Here is a 25631-nt window from a genome sequence, read left to right as displayed (position 1 = left end):
CTGGAGGTGTTGCAAAGAGGAGCAGAGTGGAGAGGAGTTGCACAGCTTCTATGGGATAGTGTGGGAACCTTTTATGTGATGTTTTTGTCTGGTTTTGTGGATTTTGGGAAGACTGGCTGTTGAGGATGAGCTGACTAGCTCTTGGATTCTTCCTTCACTGTTGCAAGAGTTTGAAATGAGAAAGAGAGCAGCACTGATTCTGGGGGTGCTTGTTGTGGCTAATAACATAATACTAATAATTATGTTAGTATGAGAGTGCCTAGGGTATAGCCAAAGCTGGAATGCCATGGCGTGAGATAGCAGCAGAAATAGTACTGATAGGGGCAGGTCCTGCTCCAAACCCTAACCATCTGAGCAGGCAAGAAGAGGAAGAAGGAAACATGGGACCACACATCTGGTGTGTCTCTGCTGAGATTTTTATTCCTCTGGGACATAAGCCAAATGGCTTATGACAGTTAGAGCTGGGGAAAAGGGAAGAGTGAGACAGCACTGAAGGGATTGGAAGATGAATCTGAGCTACAAGAGCCTGGAGGAAGGTGACAGTGGAAGGAGCAGCTCATCAATGAACTGCAAAGAGCTCTGGGTGCAGACAGGTATACAAAATGTTGAGTGGGTTGGAAGGTATTGGAATCTTCTGTACTGGCAAGAATAAGACCAGCCTTCTCTGAACCTTTCATAGGCACATAAGATTAACTCTTCACAGCTGCAAGAAGACCTCAAAGAGAGGAATTTTACTTCCTCTCTCTTATTTTCCTTCAGATTGGACAGAGTTTGCACTTATCAAACATCATGTACATCATCAGCTTCCATTAGCCCGGATACATTAAGTAAAACTTCAGTTTCTAGCCTCTTCAAATAACTTGAAACAGCTGCTTGGATATTTGCAAGTACAAGCAGAAGGAATGGGTTGTGGTTACGGGATCACATTCAAGTGAGTGAACAATTCTGAAACACAGTGGCAAGGGGGCAACCACTAACTGATGATGGTTACACACCTGTAGCCCTGTGTGGACCTGCAAAGGGGTTCATGGTTTTGGAAGCAATAGCACTACAGGCTGCTCTGCTAAAAAATGAAATACAAGAATACCAGCCTCAGAGGTAACAGAGATCTCAGACTGCTTTTCTTCTAGGGAAGCAAATAGCCACCATGTTGCCTTGCATCAGCCCCAGAGATTATGGGTTTAGTGCCCAGGATTCAGCAGCAGCAAAGGTTATGTGCACTTGCAGATAACAACAAATGAAGTTTGCTCCAGATCTTTCTCTTCCCTTCTGTCACTCTGCAGCTCAGCCTCAGCATTCCCCCTCACTGACTGCCCCTTCCTCTGATGCTGGCTGGGCTGTCCATGACTGCTCTCTGAGGATGTACTTTTGAATAAATGGTGCTTTTAAAGGGGTACTACTTATATGCATGAAAATGTTGTAATAGCTAGCCTGATTTCCATCTGGCATAATTTAGGAGTAAATCCATTGACGTCAATAGAACTGAAAAGACATAAATATAATTGAAGTCAGACCCTATATTTTTAAGGTTAAGCCTAAAAAATGCTCTCCCTCTCCCCCCTCAAATCTTTTCTCTTTCAAGCTCTGTCACAAATATAAATGTCTTAATTGGGATTTTGTCTATTTCTGCCCAGTTTAATCAAGGATCTGTCAGTAAAGAATTTTAGGAGATGCAGAAGTGAAGCTCTCCTGACCCCCTACCTATCTTTAGAAAATCTCACTGGCAGAAGCAGTTCTTTTCTGCCTTGGTCAGTTGTGTCAAGCTGTGTGTCTGTAGCTATGTTTAGTTCAGAGCACAAACATGAGGCAGAAATGGAAGCTTTTTGGCAAGCAAAAAAAGTGATTTTCAGCCCATTCACACAGAATGGTGTTAATTAATAGATTGTTTTCTGACAAATAGTTAATTGTGCCTGACTGTTTTCCATGTAGCTAAGGAAATAAAAAAGCCAATGAGGACATGGTATTTAAAAATCCAGAAATTTGGTGTGAAACTGCTGATATGATAGCCAGTGCAATCCCATTTGCTATACTTCTAAAATGGGTTGTGTGAATATTAGCATATAACCATGTAATGAAATACATAGTTGCCAATTTTCTTTTTGCGGTGTTACTCAACTGAATTACTCGAGATTTTTTATACCAATATATAAAAGATGTTTAGGCCAGTACAAACTACAAAAGAGATTTCAATAAATAGACAAATATTTATCTCTATTGTGGGAATAAAAGCAAGATAAATAGTTTGTAAAACTTCCTAGTGAAATTTTCCTTCAGGGCAAGTGTATTTCTAACACCAAGGGTGGAATAAAGTGTAGTCACTTGGTAATATTCACACGTGTTTGTCTTCTTGGAGTTTCCACTTTCTTGTAGGTGCAGAAGTTATAGCAGCTCTGTGATGTTCAAGTTATCCTCAGCCAGCTTGTACTGTAAATGGCTGGCACTTGTTGGCTGGGGTGATTTATTAGCCCACAGCAGGAAAGAAACTTCCATTGATCAAATCAGTTGGTTTGTGAGAACATATGTCTGTTGTGCCAAAAATAATTTCTCTTTGGATATGTGATATGTTTGTTAAGAGATCTGAAAGTCTAATGCTCTTACCAGCATTAGATTTTATTAAATCATGTATTTATAAATCATGTATTCCAGGGATATTTCTTAAATCTGAAATCTTAGTTTCTCATCCTGGCCATACAGGTAGATAACCTGTAGCATGCAATTTGGTTATACTGACTTTGGAGGTTAACTTTATTTCTCCCAAGTTTTTCTTCTAGAAGGATGTTCAATTCTCAGTAGAATTTCCTGTGAGTAGTTAAATGCTGTAATTATTTTAAAAATATGAAACACTGAGAATTAGAACAGATAGAGGGTATTAGCTTTCCAAATTACATAGCTTACAGCATGTAATTTGCTGATACTTGTAGGATTTGGGTCTGTAGATTGATGGCCCTAATTGTGTATTTTTTAGTAATCTAGATGAAATAACATGGCACAGCACTAAATCCATTTGTCCTGTGAGGCTAATTTAAAGCTCAGCATAGGTAACTGCCAAGCAGAATATTCTTTATTTGTCTTCCTTGTGTAGCTCTGTTGAATATTCATAGTTTCTATTAACACATGGCCTTCAATATTTGCTATTTCTTTTTGTTTTAGATAGTTGATTTAATTAAAAGAGTTGTTGCTGTAAACCCCTGGGCTGTGATCTTGCCTGGTCTTCTAATATAAATGGTATCAGATCTGGGAAAGTGATGCCTTTTGAGAAGTGCCAGCTCACATCCTGACTATAGGTGCCAACCTCATAGCTTGAATACTTTTTACTTTATGGGTATTTCTTCTACTGCATCTTCTGAAATAAATAGGGTTTATGAAAGCTGAGCTTTCATTTTTATTGTATGTTCCTGGCCACAGAGAAAAGCTTGAAACTATGGAATGTCAGCAGAGCAAAAAGGCTTGTTGTATCAGCAAGAATTAAAAATGTATTTTAAATACCAGCCAAACCTCAGACTGATTTTCGAGCCCCAGTTGACATCCCCAAGGGAACTTTGGCTAGCTAGAGCTGGTAACAGTGGTTTCCTATTAAAGCTGCCTTGCTGGTTATTTTTGCTTCATTAGGGATGTGTGTGTTTCTTCATCTGCCACAGAGTTAGTGGTGACAGCTGTCCAGCAAATCACAGACCAGTGACAAACTGCAGTTATCCTCTAGCTCTGAACTTCCTCTCCTGCATTCTTCCACTTACCTGTTTCCCCTGTAATGATATGCATTGTAATGCATGTAATGATACCCGAACTCACAGTAACCCCAGGACCACAGTGGCATGTGCTCCAGTGTGGGCAACAATTTCCTAATGGTGAAACTGGCCTAGGACAACCATACAGTAGGTGGGGATTTCTGTCAGGGAAGGTTTTAAAGAACAGGCTGGACAAATCTTGAGAACAAAGTCTGTCGTCCCCTGAGCAGTGTTCATCTTTCAAGTCACCTAGAGGTTATTGGAGTGACACAGCTGGTGAGAGAGCCAGCTCTGGAAGGCACCTGACTGGACCTGTTTGGGAACAGAACTGGTGTGATGTGATGGCTGGAGGTTGTCTTGGGCCTGGCAATCACAAAATGTGTTTTCAAATTTTGGAGAAGTAAGGAGGGAGGTCAACAAAACCAATAGCATGGGCTTTTGGAGGGCAGACTTTCACCTGTTTGGGAGACTGGTTCAGAGGGTCCCTTGGGAAACAGTGCTGAAGGGCAGAGGTGTCCAGGAAGACTGGACAGTGTTCAGGAAGGAAATCTTAAAGGTGAGGGAGCTGACCCTCTGTGTGCTGAAAGATGAGCTGGTGGGGATGAAGATGAGCCTGGCTGAACGGGGAGCTTTGATTGGAACTCAGGATAAAAAGGAGAGTTTATGACCTTTGGAAGAAGGGACAGGGAACTCAGGAGGACTACAAGGATGTTATGAAATTATGCAGGGAGAAAATTACAAGGATGAAAGCCCATGTAGAACTTAATCTGGGTACTGTGGTAAAAGACAATAAAAAATGTTCCTATAAATACATCAGCAAAAAAAAGGAAGACTAAGGAGAATCTCCAGCCTTATTGGATATGGGGGAACACATAGTAACAAAGAATAAGCAAACATCTGAGGTACTTAAAGTCTTGTCTCAGTCTTTAATGGTAAGACCAGTAGTTCTTCAGGTACCAAGCCCCCTGAACTGGGTTAATGGTTGGAATTGATGATCTTAGAGCTCTTTTCCAACTAAAACCACTCTATGTTTCTATGGTTCTATAATTCTCTCCTCGGCCCTCTCTCTATGAATCTATGCATTCATATTTCTGAACCAGTGGTTGGCTTAAGCCTTCTTGGAAGGCAGAAAAATAATATTCTCAATTTTTCAGTGGGGAAAGCAGTACTTTTGGTTAGATAGCATTTCTCTTCTCTACAGATTCCTTAGGAAACTAACAAATACCAAATCAAACGGAACTCTCCAAAAGGGCAAAGATTTTAAATTCGGTATTGTCTTGATTAAGTAGTGAAAGAAAGTGAATTGGATATTAAATGGAATAGCTGTTCATTTCTTACCTTTACTGGAACCCTGGGATCCACTCGTGCCAAGATCCACCATGAAGCCCTACTGCATGTCCTCCCAGCTCTCCATACTGTCTGCCAAGGTGTAGCAAACTGAATACCTCTTCGGTGAACAGGGGTCTCTTGAAACTCAGCTGGGTTTTCAAGGGAAAAAAAATCATCCTGCCCATCAGAAAATACTGAATATGATAAATGAAAATGAAAAGTGCCTGTTTAAATTTCTACCCCTCTCCCCCAAAAAACCCCCAAAAAACCAGGTATGTTGCTTGAGTATTTCAGATAGCTTGTGGAGATCTGTCATTGTGCCGATGGAGCTACAGACTTTGTAACCATTTTAAAAAAAGGTTTCAAATAATTGAATGGCTTTGAAACTGACAACTAGGTAAATAAATAAATCAGAAAAAAAACCAAGCTTAAGATTTTTTTTGGTGATAAATCTTAATAAGTAGATTTGGATTCCAAATTATGGCTAATTTTCACCAAATTTTTCAGGCATCTGTGGCTGTTCCACATTCTTTAAAAATTAAGTGAAATTATTAAGAATTCTAATTGAATTTTTGCTTTTTCAATAAGAATGTCCAAATATTTCTCAGCACATTCAAAATTTCAGTTGATGAAGCATAGCATAGAGATATTAACTGTTTTTTGACGGTAACACATTTTTGTGCCAGGCATGTAGGGAATTCCCTCATTTGCTCGAGGTCATTAGTTGCATTGCAGTCTATCAGTATTACTGAATATTGATCAATGACACACAGACTGAAATGACACAGTATTCTGGATCATCCTTCAGACAACATAATAATGAGAATGAAACATCTTGTTCTCTCTGTATTGCTCCCCTACTATTTTTTCTTCCAGCATTTGTGATTTATTATGACCCTTGAGTAAAGTAGTCAAGTCTGTCAGTCTTCAAAAGGTACCAGTCATGATGGACCATTATTTCTGAGACTGAATATTAGGGAAGACAATGTGATAGACAAAGGCACAGAACATCTCCTGGGACAGATTTCAGTCACTATAGTTTTAATGTAGACATCAATAATTACCTGTCCTTCACCAAATAGATGCCATAATAATTTCAAATTGCATTTTTCGTGTTTCAGCCATCATTAAAAACTACAAGCTGCTTTCAAATCAAAAGTCCACCTCCAGCATTCACATTTGATTGGATGATTTTGAAAAGTGTTCTTGAGCTGCTATTTAGAAATCCACACACTTTTACTGGATTGAAAGATGACACTCTTGTATCTTTTGAGGCAATGTGTGTTATTACTCATTTATCCTAATGTGGAACCCATTTGATCAGCACCAGTCAGATTCAACTGTAAATTATAGACTCTTCAGGGACAGTTGAGTTGAAACTATGGTGTCTGCACATGGATTCTGCTCTTGTACAATTACCATTATGCCCCACTGATGATGATGAACTCCCTCAAAATGTGCTTCACCTTGGCTTGAACAGAAAACTCTGCTCACAGCACAACTCCAGCACACAGTAACCTGCAGGGCATAGCAGGGAGCAGTGGCTGTTGAGTGGCATACCTGTTTTCCTCATCACTGTTCTTGGGCAGTTGCACAGGAGATGTGGTAGAGCTTCCAAAGCCTCCAACACAAACTAGAATCCCTTTCCTTCTGTGGCTGACCCTGATGTGCAAAATAGCTCCATGGACTGAAGCAGAAGATACACAATCATGCTGTGCTTCTTCTGCATTTTTCCCAGGACAAGCCTGGCTTACTGGAGAAAGGGGACTGCTCCATTTTAAAGGGAAGTACGGGTTTTTCCCCCACCACTAGGTTTTTAGTGCTTTGGGGTCCAGTGGTTATTTTGGAGACAACACAGCTCCTCACCTCTCCCAAAACTAAGCTGCATCTTAGAAGTACAGTTTCTCCCAAATTTTAATTTTGTGATTTTTATTTCAATATTTATTCAACTTCCGGCAGCTGCTGTCACCAGGTTTTTGGTGATATGTTCATGACGCATGTTTCAGAAAGCAAGTTTACAGCCACTCTCGTGCAGCCTGAAGAGCCCAGACAATGCACAAGTAAGTTATGCATGAACACACAACAGATTCAAAGGTGTCTGCTAATAGCATCTTCACTTCTATCCTGACTGTCCATGCTCAGCAGTGCCTGTAACTGAGGCTGTCAGTGTATTCCTGCTCGGGGTAATGCAAGAGTTGGATCAGTGTGGTCCCTGCTGTGGTTCCCACCTGACCTCCATGGCTCTGGTTGCTTGCGCAGCACTGGTACCTTGGCCAATTGTGTGCATCACTTGCTCACTGCTCACTGCTTACAGGAGGCAATATTGTGCCCTTTGGGAGATTTTTGTGTGTGCATTGACTTTAATCCAGATCTGATAATGGCACAAGCCACCTCTGAGCTGTCACTGAGGTCAAAGAAAGAGAAAAACAAGACCAGACACATTTTCATTAGCTTTTTTTTTTTAAACCCTAAACAACGTGCACATTATTTTCTGTTTAAAACTACAAAGTTTAGCAGCAAAACACATCTCATCTGTGTGTAGTATGGGAGGTGTTGATATCCCCTGCCTACGGCTGTCACTTACACCCTCTCCTGCATTGCAAATTGCCTCCCATCAAATGAGCTCACAGAAATATCAGCGTTGTTGCATATGCTGGGGTTTGCAGGATGTATTTCTGCATCCCTGCTGTTCATCTTGCAAAAACCCTTTTCAGTCCCAGCTGTTATTTTCAGGAACTGACAAGTGGGTTTCTGTAAGTTAATCAAATTTATTCTGAACATGGATGTAAGCCTTCATCAAAAGACAATGAAAAGGCAAGAAATATGTAGCAGAACATATCCCAGCCTGTGTCAAATCTCAGCACAGAGAAGAGGTAAAATAGCAAGAAAATTCTTTCTTGGTTGTTCCTCCTGTGCTCAGTGTAAGACGATAGTGTAGGTCTGGGATTTGGAAGGAGGTGTTGGAAAAGGGGGTTAAACCACTTACTGTAAACATAAACTTGCTGCCTACACAGTGGTCTTGGAAAAGACACATTTTGGATACTTGCTGCAGTGGAGTCTGTTGGCAGTTTATAATTTGTTTACTAAACAGGGAATGTAATTGAAATGTCCCCTTTGAGGTAACAAAAATATAAAAGCTTTTCAAAGTAGACCAAGGCCTCTAATTTAATTATCTGCGAGCCTCATAGATTAAAAGTATTTTTTCATCCATTCCTGGCAGCCTGAAGTAGATGAATAACTGAAATTCAAAGAACAACCTTTTGAAAAGGAGACCTGGCAGATGAAAGAGCAAAGGTCCAAACAGTTTGTAGAAGGATTTATCTCCACTGAGATGCCCACTGTCTTTATGGCAACTAATTATATGTGAAAACTCTTAAAGGTTTGGAAGCTGTGATACCCATTGGAAGAGACAGGGGTCCCCATCACTTCAGGCACAACAAGCTGGCTCCTTTGAAACACGGCTGTGTACCAGGGGAGTTACTCCTTAAGGGTACATTGTGAGCAGTGGCCAGAAAAGCAGCAGGAGCAGAGTGGCCATACAGGTAATGTTGAGCTTGTGTCATTGCTTGCAGTCAGTCCTTCACACCGCAGATCTGGTCCCAAAGCAAAGCCTGGAGCAACACTGCAAAGGCTTTGGGGGGCAGCCGGAGCTCGGGCCCTCCTTGGTGCCGTGGGGTCTGGCGTGTCCCAGCCCCGCGTGTGCCGCCTGTGTCCTGCACTGAAGCGTTTGCCCTTGTGTCAGCCAAAGGCTGATGGCCAAGTCTCCGTGTAGCTGCTGGAATACAGCAGCTGTTCTTGCACACGTTTTGTCCGCCCCCACATCCCCGTCTGTTCCCGCTGTGTCTGTCAGAGGAGCTGCCCCAGCAGAGACTGTGGTGTCCATGTGGAAACATGGAACACTTGACCTGACTTTGCAGGGGATGTCTGTGTCTGTACAAGTCATGAACACAGGTCTCACCTCTGGTGTCATCCCAAGCCCAGCCATCATGTTGTTATACACAAAAAAATTAGATTTCACCCCTGCAGCACATTAAATATTTTTTTAATTTGGAAAGGTAAACCGAAGAAGTGCATATGGGAAAAAGTGGCATTTCCACTTAAGGGGGTGAGTAAATGAGGAGCAAAGAGGTTTGGAGTAGCAAAAAGGATTCTTCACTCCACTTGGTTTTTTTTCTTAGAAAGTATTCTCCCTTTTCAAGTTTTTGCTTTAAGACTTTGATCTAGAGACACAGTGTGTCTAGGAAAGAAAAAAATCGAGTTTGCTTCTGGTATAAAGATTTACAGCTTCATTGAAGTGGAATTTCACCTGGGAATATAAGCAGTGACCCCAGTGACACATAGAGAGGGAACACTGGTACCTGTTGCTTGGAGGTACTTGAGCAGTGCCCAGAACACCAGCAAAATATTTACTGATTCATTTTGTTGTGGAGTACTGATTTTTCTTTTCTGTAGTTCATCTAGATTTGATCTAACAATTTTGACTTTGAAAAAAGGTTGAGTTCGAAAAGTTTTTTAGAGTGGTGATTTTATTTGTCTGCAACAGAGATCAATGCACTTTGAATTGTACATGTGCAAGTGGGAACTGGAGCGAAGAAACTGTAGTGCAAGTGCCAGAATTCTGCAAAATTCTGGCTAAGAATCTGGCCCTAATTATTATCTAAAACAGTGCATCTAACATGTATCTCAAATGATATTTAAATTTTCTCTTACATAGGCATTTCATGTTATCTTTAAAACTTGAACAAATCCTTCACTTAGCTGCCCATAAGCAGCATGTTTTTTGCTTTTGTTTTGCAATTTGCTATTATACCCATGCTTGGTATGACATTGCTTGATCTGGATTAATTCCCCATGCTTTTTTGTGAAGAATGTGCCCTGTAGGCTAATGGTATATTTGCAGCCTCTCTTCTTCCTTTGTAAAATTTGCTATTACTATTTACAAGACAGCATGTTCTCTTTGACACCTTCCAGAAGTGCCAACTGCCTGTTGAACAGCATGGCATCAGCTATTACAGCCTGACCCAAACAGTACAAAATAAGGGAACAGTGATACGATTCAAGGTTTTTAAGGAAAGGCTGTATCTTTTAGATCAGCTGTTAGAGTTGGGAAAAAAAGACAGGCTTTCAGGCCCACAAATCCTTCTTCAGGTCTGAGATAGCAGCAGTGTTGCTTCCAGCAGCATTCCTCATCAGTGAGGCAGCTATGGTCCCAGCAAGGTTTAAAAAATGTGCTTCTGTGTGTGTATTGCATGGCCCTTCTCACTGGGGAGGGCTGCACAGCAGAACACAGGCAAACATTGTTCCTCCCCTCGCCTCTTCCCAGTACACACCCGACAAACAAGGGATATATCCAACAAGGAGAGGTAGTGTAAGGTCACTTATTCTTGAGAAAAATCTTAAATACCTTATGACCAAGCCACATCACCCTGCTGTTGGGAAGGACTGGGGCAAAGCTGTGGGCTTCACAGTGCAGGTCATTAACTTCAGGGTTCATGCTGGAATTCTGTCTCCTAATGTTTACAGATGTCCAGCAAAGAGTAGTGGTACTAGCCACCAAAATTAGTTTTATTAGCTTTCTTGTGATTGCTTTACAGGGAACAGTGTTTCCTGAAGTTTCTGGAGTCACTCTTGACTGACCAGCCACGTAATAGCAAAACATGTGATTGAAAATGCTACACAGGCAGGATGGTTCTGCAGAAAAGCTGTGAATAGTTCCCATAGTCTTTGGATTGCTTGTGGTCACAGAGGTTTCATATTTATCTTCCTTTTTCTTTTCTGGAAAACTTTTGAGAGTATGTACTAAAACCTTTCTAGTTAAAGAACACAGGCAGGTGCTCTAAAATTAAATGTTAACATTAACTGTAACATTTACTTAACATGAACATTAACTGTGACACTCATTTCTATGTTCCCACGCTAGGAACTGGGGTGTTAACTGTAGTTAATAAATGTGGTATTAAGAAGCTGAGGATGCTTTTTGCTCACGTGAATATTTTCATGGTACATGGACTGTGAGAACTCTGGATTTTGCATTCTTTTGTGAGTGTAGTAACAGGTGTGTTAATTATGTGGCTTCTCTATTCGGCCCTATTTGAAAATGAAAGATTGTTTCAAGAAACTGTCACCACAAGAAAATTGTAAATAAGTATTAATGCTTCTGAAGAAATTGAAAGGATGAACTGTTTATGACTTCAAGAGAAATGAACAACCAGTGAACAAGTAATGCTGTAAACAGGAATATGATTATTGGAAAAGCTTAATTCAGAGGGAGAAATACATCTTAAAAATTGCACAAGCCAAAAATCTTAGTTTAAGATCTGCTTTGGGCATTGGTGTTCTGATGTAAAGGTATGTTACATCAGTCTTGAAAGCCCATGAAAGTTTAGAAATTTGCAGGAGCCTGGCTTTGTATAAAACAACTGTTTCAAATGTGGTTCTGAATTATCATACCTGGGTGTGCCACTCCCAGCCTGGCCAAACTTTGATCCCTTTTATACTTCTCCACCCAACGATGTGCCCTTGGCAAGTAGGCTGGGGTCAACCATAGAACAGCCTTAGAAGAGCTGCTTCTCTGTCCCCGAAGAGGTTTTAGTGGAGGAATCATGTAGATGACCAGATTCTCTGGTGAATTTCAGAATTTGTCATTCCTTTCAGTATCCAGCCAAGATGTTTGTGTTTGAAAGCATGGCTGTGAGTGTTACTATGGACCAGTGTTTCTTTTTCTTTATGTGCACCAAAAGGAAAATTATTAGTTTGTCAGTGAAAAGGGCTTCATTCTTGCTTAAAACAAAGGTCCTTTCATATTCCCAACTATTCTAAGACACTTCTATGCTGCCAGAGTAGAATACGTAAAAACCAGGATCCGTACTTGGTCCCCGTAATAGTAAATGTGTTGCCATGTGGACGTCACACATCTAACCTGCAAAGTATAATTCCACATCTGAATTCTACAGCCAGTAAAGGGCTCTGATGCCCCAGTCTTTAGACATCTTTGACAGACAGGTTTGAAATATGAAGGCAGATCCATCACCAAGTCAATGTTTGAGATCAACCCCACATTTAGGTTGGATCTCTTTATAAACTGGCACTTGTAAAACTGAAGGAATGCTATGAAGGAAGGAGAAGCAAAAAAAATGTGAATTGCTGAGGAAAAAAGCATCTGCTCCCAAACCACTAGTTTTTGCTACCTGACACTCTTCCTTAATAGTGATGATGTTGCAGCTTTTTTTACTCATGCAAATAGAAACAGCAGCAGCAGTGTCCAGCACTCAGGTTAGTGTGCCAGCTACACATGAATGGTGCACATTATAAATATACATTTAAGGTCTTTCCATGCATACCATAGCTAAGTAACAGCCAGCTCCACCTCAGTGTTCTTCCAATACTGCATTTATGGAGTAGCCTGTAGTAAGGGAAGGCTGGAAATGGCAGTGCTAATGGGAGCAGCAGATGACTTGGCATGTTATTCCATTTCTGCTGCATCTGATTATAAATTCAGGTGGGAGATGTCAGAAAGCCAAAGAAGTAATACTCTCTTGTGTTCATCTTCTCACCCAACTCGATATGTTGTCTTATCTGGCTTTGCATGCTGGTAGTTTTGTCTCTTGTTGTTTCTATGAGACTTTGCTCTTTTCCAGGTGCCAGGAGACAACGAGAAGCACTGGAAGCCAGTGTTAGTGGTTTTGACAGAGAAAGACCTCTTAATATATGAGAGCATGCCACGGATGAAGGAAGCCTGGTTCAGCCCTGTGCATACCTACCCCCTGCTCGCCACCAGGTACCTGTGCTTTTTTATCATGACAGCTGTAGGAGCAGTGGGAACAGCTGAGTCATCCAGGAATGTGTACGGCTGGTGCACAGCTGTAGCCACACTTGAAATGTTGTGGTTGGAGAAGCGGGTTCTTCTTCAGTGGGCCGATGTGCTGAGCTTAACTCCTCTCTTCTCCTCCATTTCAAGTTCTGGCTGAGGCTGATGGCCAGAAACTCACTGGGATTTTGGATGTGGCCACTTGGCCTGGATAGAGAGGCAGGAGTGCTGAAAAAGCCATGATCTCTATCTCTTGAGATTCCTATCTCAGTGTGCAACCTGTGAGCTTGGCAGAAACACTCTGACTTCCAGCTGCTCCTTCAGGCCGAAAAAAAGTGAACTTGTTGCCCCAAGTTGAACATGCTGGTGTGGCAGTTTTGCACCACCAGTTTGGGGCTTTTGGAGAGTTCCACATGTGATGGAGACACTTTCAGCACAGCTTCTGTTCCTGCTCTAGCAAATGAATTCCTGGCTTTTTTTAGCTTAAAATGGTAATCTTGGAAGACACATTCTTGAATCTAGGTTGGAAATAACCATTGGCATTATTTTGAAGGTATCCATTAACACTAATTCAGAGAGAGCTTTCCCATGGTTGCCTTTATTAAGTGGAAACTGTTTGTGCTTCTCGATGTGAATCTTAATCATGTTTCTCTGCCAGTATGGTCAAAGGGATTGAGAAAGAGCTGTTGTTCCTTGTTTCAGCCTTGCTACAGAACTCTATTATACCATTTTCAATGAGTTCTCATTCAGAAGGGCTGGTTGCCCCTGGCCAGAAGCAGTGGGTCTTTTACTGCACTCTCATTAGTTAATTTTTGTTCTCTGTCTCTCCCCAAATGAACTGAGGCTTTGCTGCTAAGTCATTATATTAAAAAAATAAAATTGAACTCACTGATTTACATTGATGGTTGTTTGTCCCAGTCTACCTACCCATGACAAAGCTTTCAGACTTCCTGGGAAGCCAACTACTGACTTCCCCTTTGTTGCTGTAACATGCTGCGAGAGACACCAGCTTTGCAGCGTGCTTGCATGGTGTAGTGCTGGATGTTGACAATTCCAGGTGGTAAGTCCCAGTGAAAGCTGGGTAAAGTATTGCAGCTGGAGCCTGTGTCCAGGTGTGTCACTAAGCCTTAGAGTTTGAGAAGAAAGAGCGCCCCAGCAGAAGGTGATGCATTTCCTCCCCTTTTTTTCGGGGTTTCATTTTCATGTGGGCCCAAATCCTCCTTAAAGTGACTGGAGATCTTGCAATGCACCCTGCCTCTTCCTGGCCACACATTGTTATGTGTCAAGATAACTCCTTGGTGAGTATCATCAGCCCCCATCATCAGTGAGACCAGTTTACTGCATCAAACAATCTAAGTCCACATCTTGGGGCCTGTTACTTAATTATTTTGTCTCAAGCGGTCACATTTGATTGCAGATGGGCTTGCCCTGGGTGGGGATGGTCATCTCCATGTCTGATGGGACACCTGCCTGAGGGGAAAAATATTGGTCTTAGTGCTGGAAGGGAATGAGAAGCTGTGCAGCACGTGTCAGGCTGCTGAAGGGTCTTTACACACTGGGAAGAAAGCAAGGCAGGATGGTCTGTAAGAAAGCCAGGGCACAGTTCAGAAAGGACAGGTGCAAAGTTCAGTGCTGGGGAGTAATCACCTCTGCTGTTTTGGCGTAGAATATGAGCAACAAAGTAGTTGCTCTGCTAGGAAGCACCTGAGCACTGTGATAAAATTGCTTGAATCTAACGTGTTATGTTTTTGAGAGGGGAAAATAAAGACAATCAGCTTGGGTTATAAAAGAAGTGTTGCATTTTGGGCAGATGTAGTAATCATACCTAACTACAGAGAATGAGTAAGGCCTCAGGTGATACTCCATGTTTATGAGAGGCAATGCACTTCCAAAAAGATGCCAGTTAACTGTGGAAGGTCTAGAAGAAAGCAATGCAAATATATAACATAGATACACCATCAGTAGGTGAATACTTAAGAAACCCTAGTAGTTTAATCTAGAGAAGTCCATGGAACACGTCAGTATTTTCAGGTGTGAAGATAAGACACAATGAGGACAGAGGAGTATCTTTTCTAGATCTTTCCTGAACACAACAGGACATAGTTGACTGCACTTGTGCCAGGGAATTGGTGAGGTACTGGATTAGGTTCTCTGGGAAAGGTGTGCAGCCCTGGGGACTTTGAAGGATGGGTGACACACAGCACAGTTAGCCCTGCTCTGTGAAGGAGGATGTGCTGGGTGACCTCCTGACAGCCCTGTTTCTGTGATTTCTTACTAATATCACTGAATTTAACACCCAGATAAAAAGACAGCAACTATACAGAACTTGTCATTCAGAATGGAGTCACAATGTGATAAATACACATATATGCATGAATCTCCAAGGTGAGCAGATTACATAAATGGACAGATTCCCTAAATCATTACACCTCCTGTTTTGGATGCTTTTGATTAAAACCCTGCAGGGTCCTGCTTTTATGATCTGTCACACTGAGTACAGTTATAACAAAAAAATACAGTGGGTTTGCTGGTGGTATTGACTGCTGTGTTCATTCTCGGTCAGTGATTCCCCTCCTCGTGATGAGTTTTTTAATCCCCTCTGTGCATTGATCAGTGCAATTTAGAACTTTTCACCTGGAAAGTTTGCAGAGCACATGTTGTAATCTTAGCTGCTCCCATCTTTCAGATTTTTATGAGTCCTTGGGAAAACATTTTTGCTTAGCTAATGCATATTTGAAAAGCTGCTGAAACTGGAAAACTTTAGTGCCAGATCCTGTACAGAGTCATGCTTAATCTACCCAAGACATAATGAGCAGAGAAAATTGGAAAGTGGTAGAAGGCTTACAATTTTCTCACAGTCCTTTAACAGCAAAATTTCAAGATGCCCTTCTTGTTTGTTGATAAGTTTGCCTACAACCTATGGATGCCATTAAGACCTAAAAATATTTTCCCATCAGTCTTTTCCAGCTTTGTGTGGAATATAAATAATAGCTCAAATAAAACTGAGATCAGATTTAAGTTGTTCCTTTAAATCTCTGCACGGGGAGGCACGGGAGCTGGCACACAGCCCTGACTCCAAGGACCTTTTTGTCATTATCTCTGTTTCAGTGTTTCCTTATGCCTGAATAACAGTGCCTCCCTCTAGCATGGGAATGGGGCTTAAGTAATTACATCTTATATGTTTGCAATCAAATTCCATTATCTACCATAGCCAGATATGAAAGGAAAGGAAAAAAAAAAGCAGCCCATGTTGGGCTCTGATTAAAGATCAGGTGAGGAGCTTTTGTATACAGCCGAGATCTGTAACCAGAAAGTATTAAAGCAGTTTGATAGCTAATGACATCAAAAGATGGGGAAGGAGTTAGGGCACTGATGAGTCATCTGGTCAAGTGGGCAGAGGGACAGGCAGAGAGAACTGGGTGCCCTGAGAGCCGTGAGGTGTATGAGGTGCTGTGCAAATTCTCTGCTTGTCTTCCCAAGGCAGGGAGGGGGATTGTGGTTCCCTCCATGCAGATGAATTGCGAGCATGTGCATAGGTTTCCAAGGAGTACAGCCATTCCAGGGCAGGTTTCAAATGCTAAGTCAGGGTGACATAGGAAAGGTCAGATGGCAGTGGTGTTCTAACCAGCAGAGCTGCACGAGTGTTGATGCATTTGTAGCGTGGTCTCTTCTGAGATAAATCTCAAGTGAGCAGCTGAAGGCTTCCTTTGAATGTCAGTGCTGGTCTCACTGTCCTTTCTGAAGAGGCCATTAGATCTGGCTGTTGCAGTAAATTGTTGAAACTCTTCCCATAGTATTAGGACGAGCAGCAGGTCCCAGTGCATCCCACCCTGCACCGGCACTTCATGTTGGACCATATCCATCTTGCTATCACACGTTTGCAAAGAATAAAGTTATAAAGGTCCCCGAAATATAGAGAGACAAGGGATAAATGGGAGAAGATTAAAAGTGTCTCCCTGGCTGCCGGGAGCGTGCCAAGGGTTGCGTTTTTCAGCCGTGCCGGGACACCCGGCCGTGCCCAGCCTTCTCCTGCCCTCTCGCGGCTCTGCTGTGCCGGGCGGAGCCTGCGGCGCTCGGGGCTCAGTTCTCGGGCTCTGGTGCTCAGAGATTCCCCCAGAAACCTCCACGGAGCAGAGAAACCTTCAAAGGCTGCGGGTGAATATTACCAGAGCAGGGCCTGGGGTGCTTCTTCGGCTCTGGGGTGCAGCACACACCACACACACAACCTGCCCTGCAGTCAGGGTGATGGGAGGCAGGAGCGAGGGAAGCCTTCTGTGAGGTTTCTCAGGCTATTTTTTGCCTTTTAAGGTATCTTTGTGGCCTTTTGAATAAAATATCTTCTATGTAAATGAAATGGCTCACATGAATACAACTCTATTAAAGCTTGGGAATCCTTTGACCTGTACCCAAATACATCAGTACTGACAGCTGGTACATAAATACTATCAAATGTCCTCCTGCATGTTTGTCTAGTTCATGTTTAAGTGCATGACTTTCCAAAGCATGATCTGGAGTTGCTTGATGGAAAAGCATTTTTAAATAGTGAGACTGGATTTTTAATAATGAGGAGATAATAAGAAAAGGCAGGCAAGAATCAATGTTCATGTTGGATGTGTTCACATACTTTAATTTGTAAAGTACCTCTTCATTCTATCCATATGCTGAAAAACCTACAATAGAGTACTATGGATACAGCATGAAGGTGTGGGGGAGTGGGTAGTGGTGTTGTGTGTTTTGGAAGGAAATCAAACATTGGAACCATCTGTTTGTTATGTATTCAGTAACATAAATAATAGAAAATTATTTTTAGTACAGCTGATGAGCACTGCATAAAGGAGATGACCCAGGAAAAAGGTGAAATAGTTTTATTTCTAATGACAAACTTGTGATTTTCCAGGCTGCTTTTCCACAGCCCAGTAGCAGAAGGCAGCATGAGAGCAGTGGCCATGCCTGTGCCTGGGTGACCGGCCAGGGACAGACAGCAGCAGATGTCACTGGAGATTTCAGTTCCCTGATTCCTGCCTATCAAGATGTGGCTTCCCCTCAGAATTTGTACCCTCTCACACCGCATGAAAGGGAATTAGAATTTTTGGGTTGTTTGTTTGCCACTCAGTCCCCAGCTGGAAAATCTGCCCATAGTGCAGATAGGAGGCCCTGAGTATCAAAGCTGAGTGGGGCATTAACTCAGCCTTTCTAGAGGGAAAAAAGCCCTTCTTGTCCTGCCCAGACACAGGGCAGGGCATGTCTGACCAGGATACTCTGTGTCTCACTTCCCAGGAGCTCTTGGGACCATAAAATCAAGTTGGATGCTCAAAATCCAAAGAAAGTTTCCATGAACTTGAGCATGAAAAAATCTTGCAAATCTTGTAGTGGGGTATGAAAGAGGGGTGCATCTGTTTGGCACAATGTGCATCCCAAATGTCAGCATGGACTGTCAGGGAATTGGGGAAAATTTCAGATGCCCTGTGGCTGGTGTTCAATAACTGAAAAGCTAAAGTTGTGCTTTTTCTTTCCTTTCTGCTTTTTTCTATTAAAATATTCCTGTTTGGTGGCATAGTCTTACAGTGTCAGCTAACAGGAACTGTTCATGCTGATGCAAAACAATAATTTGAGGGTAAATTAGCATTCAGAAGATTAGTTTAATGTTTTATCCTTTAGCACAAGTGTTCTGCTACCATGCCACATACTTTATAGATTCCTACGAAGTATATTGTTTGCCTATAGAAAGGGAAACAGAAGGCAGAAGGCAGAAGACAGAAATAAGCTTTTCAGACAAATTCCATTTTGCAATTGCCTCTGAGGGTTAAGTCTCCAAATCTCAGAGTGATGAGCTCCCCTGGATTATTCTTTTCAGATGAATCAGTGTTGCGTCCCTGAGTGAATTCTGTGTTGACTGTCCACACTTCTAGAGGGGGAAAAAAAAACCAACATAAAAGGGCAGATTAAAGGAAGAATTAATTTTTATGAGGTATTGATTTTCTCACTCAAAAGTATTCCCTGCCATTTTTGTTTGCCCAGATGAACAAGCCTTTCCTGGCCGCAGGAGATCAGCTGTTGATGCTGGGCAAAAAACTTAATTGCAGACAAATGTGAGAGAATTCCAGATTATATGTAGCTGCAACATTTTGCATTTTACAGGTTCCTTATGGGAAAAGTAAGTACAAGACAGTATTTTGGCATCTACATATTTTGAAGAGCTTCTTTACTCAAGAGTATTTATCACTGAGTTTGATGGCAGATGTTTAAGCTTTAGAGGAAATGCTGCTTCATAGTGGAAGCTGGAGTCAGCTGCCTCATGTGAGCCAGCACTCGTATCTGTGGACCAGACTCCATCACCACAGACCAGTCAGGGACATCTCTCAGTTCCTTATCCAAAGGGGTGTTTTGTACAATTCGTTAAGAAATTTTGGGACATCCATGTCATCGCCTGTATGTCCAGCTGCTTCTGTGCTCACTGCCTTGGGCCTTCACTCTTCTGCGTGAATATAGAGGAGATGCAAGTTCTCAGGCTCCCAGCCACATGTATTTAGGAATGTGCAGAGCAGAGCTGTGCTCAGGTGGGGATTTTGGTGCAGTGCACTGTTGTTAGAATTCCCTGATGTGTTTTCAAATCCAATTGCAGGTTGGTTCATTCTGGCCCAGGAAAAGGCTCACCGAAGTCAGGGGTGGATTTGTCTTTTGCAACCCGTACTGGTACAAGACAAGGGATTGAAACCCATCTGTTCAGGACTGAGACCAGTCGAGACCTCTCACTGTGGACAAGGAGTGTAGTGCAGGGCTGCCACAATTCTGCAGAGCTCATCACAGAAATCACCACATGTGAGTAACACCTGCAGCGCCACAGCTCCACACCCCTCCTGTGATGCTCGTGGCAGTTCACATTCCTTCTGCTAGAGGTGATTAATTTTAAAAAATGTGTGAGTTTAGGATTCTGTGTGTTTAAAATACTGTCAGGTTCTGAGCCAGTCCCAGCTGGTGCGGTACCGTTGTGCAGTGACACAGTCACTGTCATGCTGACTTTTGGATTTGTTTTCAGTTATGTAGTCAGCCATGGAGGCCTGCATGTCACAGAGGAGTGATTGTCAGAGGTTTGTCCAGAAACCCACAGAAAAGAGCATTTTTCTGATATTCAGGAGACTTCCATGAGCCTAGCAGAGTTTCTCCTGCAGAGGGAGGAGGCAGAAGAGGACTGGCACATTCACAAGTGTGAATCAGTCATTTATTCACCCAGCTCTGTACACTAGAGAAGAGTAAAAAACCAGAAACCAGTCTAATAACCTCATTTTGATGGGTAGTCATTTCCCTTCCTGAACATCAAGGTGTCACTTCTCAGCACTTCTGTAAATGCAAAATCAACTGGAATAAACATACTTGGCTGCACATGCTCTGCAGTGATGCCCTGTTTGGCCAGGTAGCTATAAGCCTGGGGTGGCTCTGGGGCTTGAGGCTGGGCACTCTCTGAGTGCCCCCAGACTTTGCAGTCTTCCCCGTTAGTCCTACAGTTGGCAGGGCTGTTAATGTTTAATGTTATCTTCACTTTCCCTAAAAATGTGTGAGCAGGAGCCAAAGCACAAATCCACCCATGCCAACAGGCAGCTCTGGTTTCTCAAAGCTCAGGTAGAGCCACGTGCTGCTGAGCAGGGGGCTCCCGCCTGTCTGCTGTGAGGCCCCATCCCCCACAGGGAGCTTAGGATACTCTCTGAGGGCCTCCAATGTGCAAACCAACCAGAGAGCTCAGTGGGAACCAGCTCAAGGACAGGTCCATCTCCTCAGCACCATGACATGGATGCCATTCTTTCCAAAAGAAGGAGAAAGGCATCAGCCCCTTCTTTTATCACAGTGCTTTTATCCCAGTGCCAAGGATCCTTCTTGGCAGAACTGTTCATAGGAAGGTGATGGAATAGAGAACTTGGGATGTGAACACCAAAACTCTTCATTCTTTAATTTGGATCATGGCCTTTGTTTCAGAGCTGAGGGGAAGACACAGACTTTCTGCTGCAGTAGCTATTATATACAGTTATCTGGACCCTTTTTCAATTACCATGACACTAATGAGGACTCAAGAGTGTCTTCATCTTTGTCAAAATACTTTAGGGAAACCCTTTACAGCTTCTAATTTTCTCATGCATTGTGTGCCGTGTTTATTGATTTTGGCTGTGTCTGTCAGATGCAACAAGAAGAGTAGCTGTGACTTTGCCAAGGTTTGGAAGGAGGAAACACCAGTCTGAGCCTTCTTAAACATAAGTACACTGGTTTTTGTCAGCATGTAGATGTATGCTGCAACATGAAGAACTGCTTTTAAGAATGTGACAGACTAAATTTTGATTTCTTCTCCAGCTTGCACATACAAAAGCCAGGAGTGCCGCTTGACCATCCATTATGAACATGGATTCTCTCTTACAACCGAACCACAAGATGGTGCCTTCTCCAAGACAATTGCACAATATCCCTATGAAAAACTGAAAATGTCCTCAGATGATGGGATAAGGATGCTTTATTTAGACTTTGGAGAAAAAGATGGAGAAATTGTAAGTACTGCATTTAGCAAAGGGATGCATGTTACCATCCCTTTGGTGGTCCTACAGGCTGTGGGGGTACAGAAGTTGGACTAGATGAGTGCTGTAGGTCCCTTCCAATTGAAATACTTTATTCTTTTTTGTTCTATTCTAAGAGTTGGCCAGTGCCAGGTTCCAGTACCAGTATTTAGACACTGTGCTTTCTAGTACAGCATGATGATTGGGCTTTAGAAGGTGATTAAAAAAAAGACAGTTAAAATTGTAGAACCATACAAAGAGAAAGATTTGTCACATTTATGAATAAACTATACCTCTAAATAGCCAGATGTTTAAATTTTTGTATGTGTTGTATCCATTTCACTTTTTAAATGATTGAGGGTGAAAGAACTTAAGAATGAGATCTTATTAAGTCTGAGGTACACAGAGGCTTCATGTTATGACAACAAGCTATATTTTAGGTGTTTCTGAACATGTAGTTACTTAAAAAAAACAGCTACAGATGTAGTGCAAACTGTCTGAGTAGGCCTCTAAGCTGTCACAATGCCTAAAAATAAGGTGCATATTCCAATGAGCAGTTTAGATCCATTAATTATGAATGTAAATGGCCTTTCCTCAGAGATTTTTTCAGCAATTCCAAAACATGGTGGGTGCTTAATTCTAAACATCATCTTTGTTAGCACATACTCTGCGAACTGCTTATTGTCAGGCTTTTGAAGGGAATTTCTTACTAGCTGTCAATAAAGTTGATACATGATTGCTGGAAAGGTGTTACAAACAAGTGTGTGAGATCACTTAAAAAAGCAAGGGTATCAGTAAAAACCAGGTTAAATATTTAGCAACAGCATGACAGAGTTCATTGGCAAGATTCAGTCTACTACCTATAAGACAAGGCACACCAAGGAAAAAAAAGCAACAACAAAACAAAACAAAATAAAATCCAGGCAATCAAAACAGAAATGAACTGAGAACTATCTGTGGGGGTTGTGCGTGTGTATTAAGGTGCTTGTGACAAAAGGATGGTGAAGGCAAGGATAAAAGGGAATACGGCCTAAAGCTTAGCAGCACTCAAACTTTACAGTACGTTAACTTAATTTATACCTTAAACCTAACAATTTAACAAAGGAACAACACTTAACTTATACCTAACTTAAATTATAACTTAACCGTAACAATTTAACAGAGGAATAACAGCATTTAACCCAACTTAGGAATTAGAAGTTGAACGCAGCAACTCAAAAGAAGAACAACACTCAGCAGCATTTAACTTAGCTTAGAATTTATGACTTAACCTTACTTACAGTCCTAATGTACTGAGATATCTAAGCTACTTAAATATCTATGCAAGCAGCATTTCTCCCAGATTTGCCATAGCATATACACAGGTGCATGCGCAGAGACAGAAAGAGTCAGTGCAAGCAAGGTACCTGTGTAAAATTCCCCTGAGAGGTCAGTGAAATACTCACTTAAGATTCTTTTGCATCTCCCAACGGGTGAAGGGTTGGGCCTCGAGGAGTGAGGGTACCAGCCCAGGACTCATCATTCTTTGGTGATCCTCCAAGTACAGCAAACCTGAGAGTTCTCTGGCTCTGAGAGATCCCGCTCAGAGGGAGGTGCTGGTCACAACTGCTGCACTTCAGCAGAGCTCAAAGGGTCTCATTTTGGACTTCTGTTTATGGACTCACAAGAGAGTGGGCTTTAGTCATAGCAGTGTTTCATCCTGGCCACAGTTTGGGTCAGCACTTTATTTGAAAGCGTGAGAACAGGAATGTTATGCCGTTCAGGCAAGGAGAATAGTTTCCAAGGTTGTTCATAAGGAAAACAGGAGCTCGTTAGACAGCAGCAGTTCCTGGGAGCAGATGGTGTTTCTGATAAGCTCAAGAAGAGATGAGCCCAGGTGCTGCTTTTCAAGGCTGAGGCCTAAGGAACATTTCTCAGATTGCAGTGCAGCCTGGAAAAAGAAGGTGGAGGGCAGAATGCACCACCACGAAAGGCAAACGGTTTGTTTTGATGTGACCCTATTGTTGGGCTTCTGTGCACACTGACAAGCCTGTCATGCTTATTAGCAAGTGTGTGGTGAGATCAGCTGAACCATGACTGTGGAAAACAAAGTCTGAGTTCAGTCTCACTGCTAGCTGTGAGAACAGAGAAGCAACTGTGCAGCACCAGCTGAAGGTACTTCAGCTGCACCAACAGCAGATGCACTGGGCATCAGACAGAGCAGTCCCACCACATCCCAGGCAGAAATGGCCAAAAAAGATGGAGGGATTGAGCCTCTTGGAAAGCTGCTTGCAGCATCTGATTCAGTTTTCTGCTGCTTACCCAGATGGATACAAGGCCAGAGGCACCAGGATCTCACCTGCTCCCAAGACGCTTATTAGTTTTAGTAACCTGAATATTTGCAGCTAAATGCAAAGGAAAAACAGTATGTTGTAAAGAAGGGCTGTTATTAATAGAAGCCTGTTCAAAATACCAGACAGCAGTTTGAGTATTCAGTGAGTGATTTCTTGTTTGAGCTGTAATCTAATTAATAATTCTCAGCTTGATTTGTTTTTCTGTACTTTCAGCAACTGGACCTTCATTCCTGTCCAAAACCAATTGTTTTCATCATTCATTCCTTCCTGTCAGCAAAGATCACAAGACTGGGCTTGGTGGCGTAACTGGGATCCATCTGTTTCTTCAAAGAGAGACTGGGTAACCACACTAATCTGAAGTACAGTCAACAGCAGCAACATGTCCCAGCTGGCAGCAGACACCAGCCTGGGACTCAGGACTGGGCCTTGGTCATTTCTGCAGTCCTCCCAAGGCCCAGGTTTCATTTTGACCAGCTAAAGAGATTACATGACAGGGAAGACGAGGGATTTCATTGTAAATAATGGGATTTTAAAATCCCATATGAGACCGTAAAAACATGTAGTACCATATCTGTAAATGTTTCAGAATCATAAATTGTGCCTATTTCAATGTACTTGTCTATATAGAGTAAGTAAAGGGCTATGCAGACAAGAGCACTTGTTGGTTGTGATGCAAGCCAAGGCTGGCTGGGGAGAAATCCTCTAAATAAGATTGTTCCATTACCTAAAAGGTTTTTTCAGTTACAATCTGTGCACCTCTTACAGAAGATTTTTCTTTTGGAGCTCTGCCAGAGCCTGTTGCATGAATACCCAGCAGAGCCTGCAAATACACACCTTTGAGTTAGACACTGAAGCAATCCAGCTGTGGTCAGGGAACAGCTGGAGGGCCCCTGCCAGGGGACAGTTTCACATTAAGCAGTAACCACATCACCCACATTCCTAGTGATGGAGCCAAACAGGACCAGCCACGGGGATGGTACTGAGAGCCAGCTGTTAGGGGCACATAGACAGGAGTGTCCTTTGTTAATGAACACAGGATGCATTTTTATAGTGACTTCCCAGAATAGCTTAATGAGTTTCAGCTATATGGGAGCCCCAGCTCAGGTAAAAGTTACCTGAATCCATGCTGAGGCATGATAAAGCTTTTGCCAGTAAATCTCCAGGGCAGTTTTCCAGTAGAAAGCCATACTAATCCTGTCCTCCTACCCCTGCTGAGTCACCCCCTTTGCTCAGAGAAGGCTGGTTGTGTGGTCTTCACTGAAGAACAAATGTAGGGAAGGAAGAAGACTTGATTTTATGAGTTTTTGAAAAATTTGAAAAGTAGCTCCACAACAGTAAGAAAAATGCACCAGGGCAGAAACATGACAGCAGCACTCCTTGACACGGAACTGTGCCTGTGGGCATGACTTGGCAAGACCAGATTTCTTGCTGAGGAAATACAAGATGTTCATCTCCATGCCCACAACTTACTAGTGACTGTTTTGCACACAACTTACAGTTGTGACTCAAAACATGATTCACTGAGTTTCAGCCTTGTTCACAGCTACTTGAGCAGCACAAAGCAGGCAGGAACACTGACCTTCAGCACCAGAGATGATACAAACAGCTTGCACCTGGAAGTAATAAACTGGCATCATGTGATCTGGTAGTAGCAGGAAGAAGCAAAACAGGGATGCCATTTATGTTGTTCTTCCTTTGTAAAAAGAACAGCTTCACACAGAGGTGGGGTTTTGTTTGCTTTTAGAGTTTTGCCCTAAATTCACACTTTGAAGGACAGGAAGTAATATACAGTAATGTACAGGTATATATATTCAATGTTTGTGGATGTTCCATTTTCATACTACAACATTTATTCCTGAGAAAGCACATAAATTTCAACTTAGCATTGCTTGGCTGGCAAAGG

General features: G+C 42.3%; 1 protein-coding gene across 1 annotated transcript in view; it reads left to right on the top strand.

Annotated features, from left to right (window-relative positions):
• SNTB1 (syntrophin beta 1) overlaps positions 1 to 24078 on the top strand; it is a gene marked incomplete at its 5' end in the record, with an annotated part of 106608 nt that extends 82530 nt beyond the window's left edge. The window contains 4 exons of the mRNA XM_082285939.1: positions 12692 to 12831; positions 19484 to 19680; positions 21199 to 21389; positions 23942 to 24078. Of these exons, the coding sequence (XP_082142065.1) occupies positions 12692 to 12831; positions 19484 to 19680; positions 21199 to 21389; positions 23942 to 24034 (621 nt within the window). The 3' untranslated portion in view covers positions 24035 to 24078. The remainder of the gene's footprint in view (positions 1 to 12691; positions 12832 to 19483; positions 19681 to 21198; positions 21390 to 23941) is intronic.
• Between the last annotated feature and the right edge of the window lie 1553 nt (positions 24079 to 25631).

This window comes from Coloeus monedula (genome assembly GCF_965178545.1).
Source record: "Coloeus monedula genome assembly, chromosome: 1".
NCBI classification, from domain to species: Eukaryota; Metazoa; Chordata; class Aves; order Passeriformes; family Corvidae; genus Coloeus; species Coloeus monedula.
The sequence above is the reverse complement of the archived record's forward strand: the minus strand, read 5'-3'. Positions and strand labels throughout refer to the sequence as shown.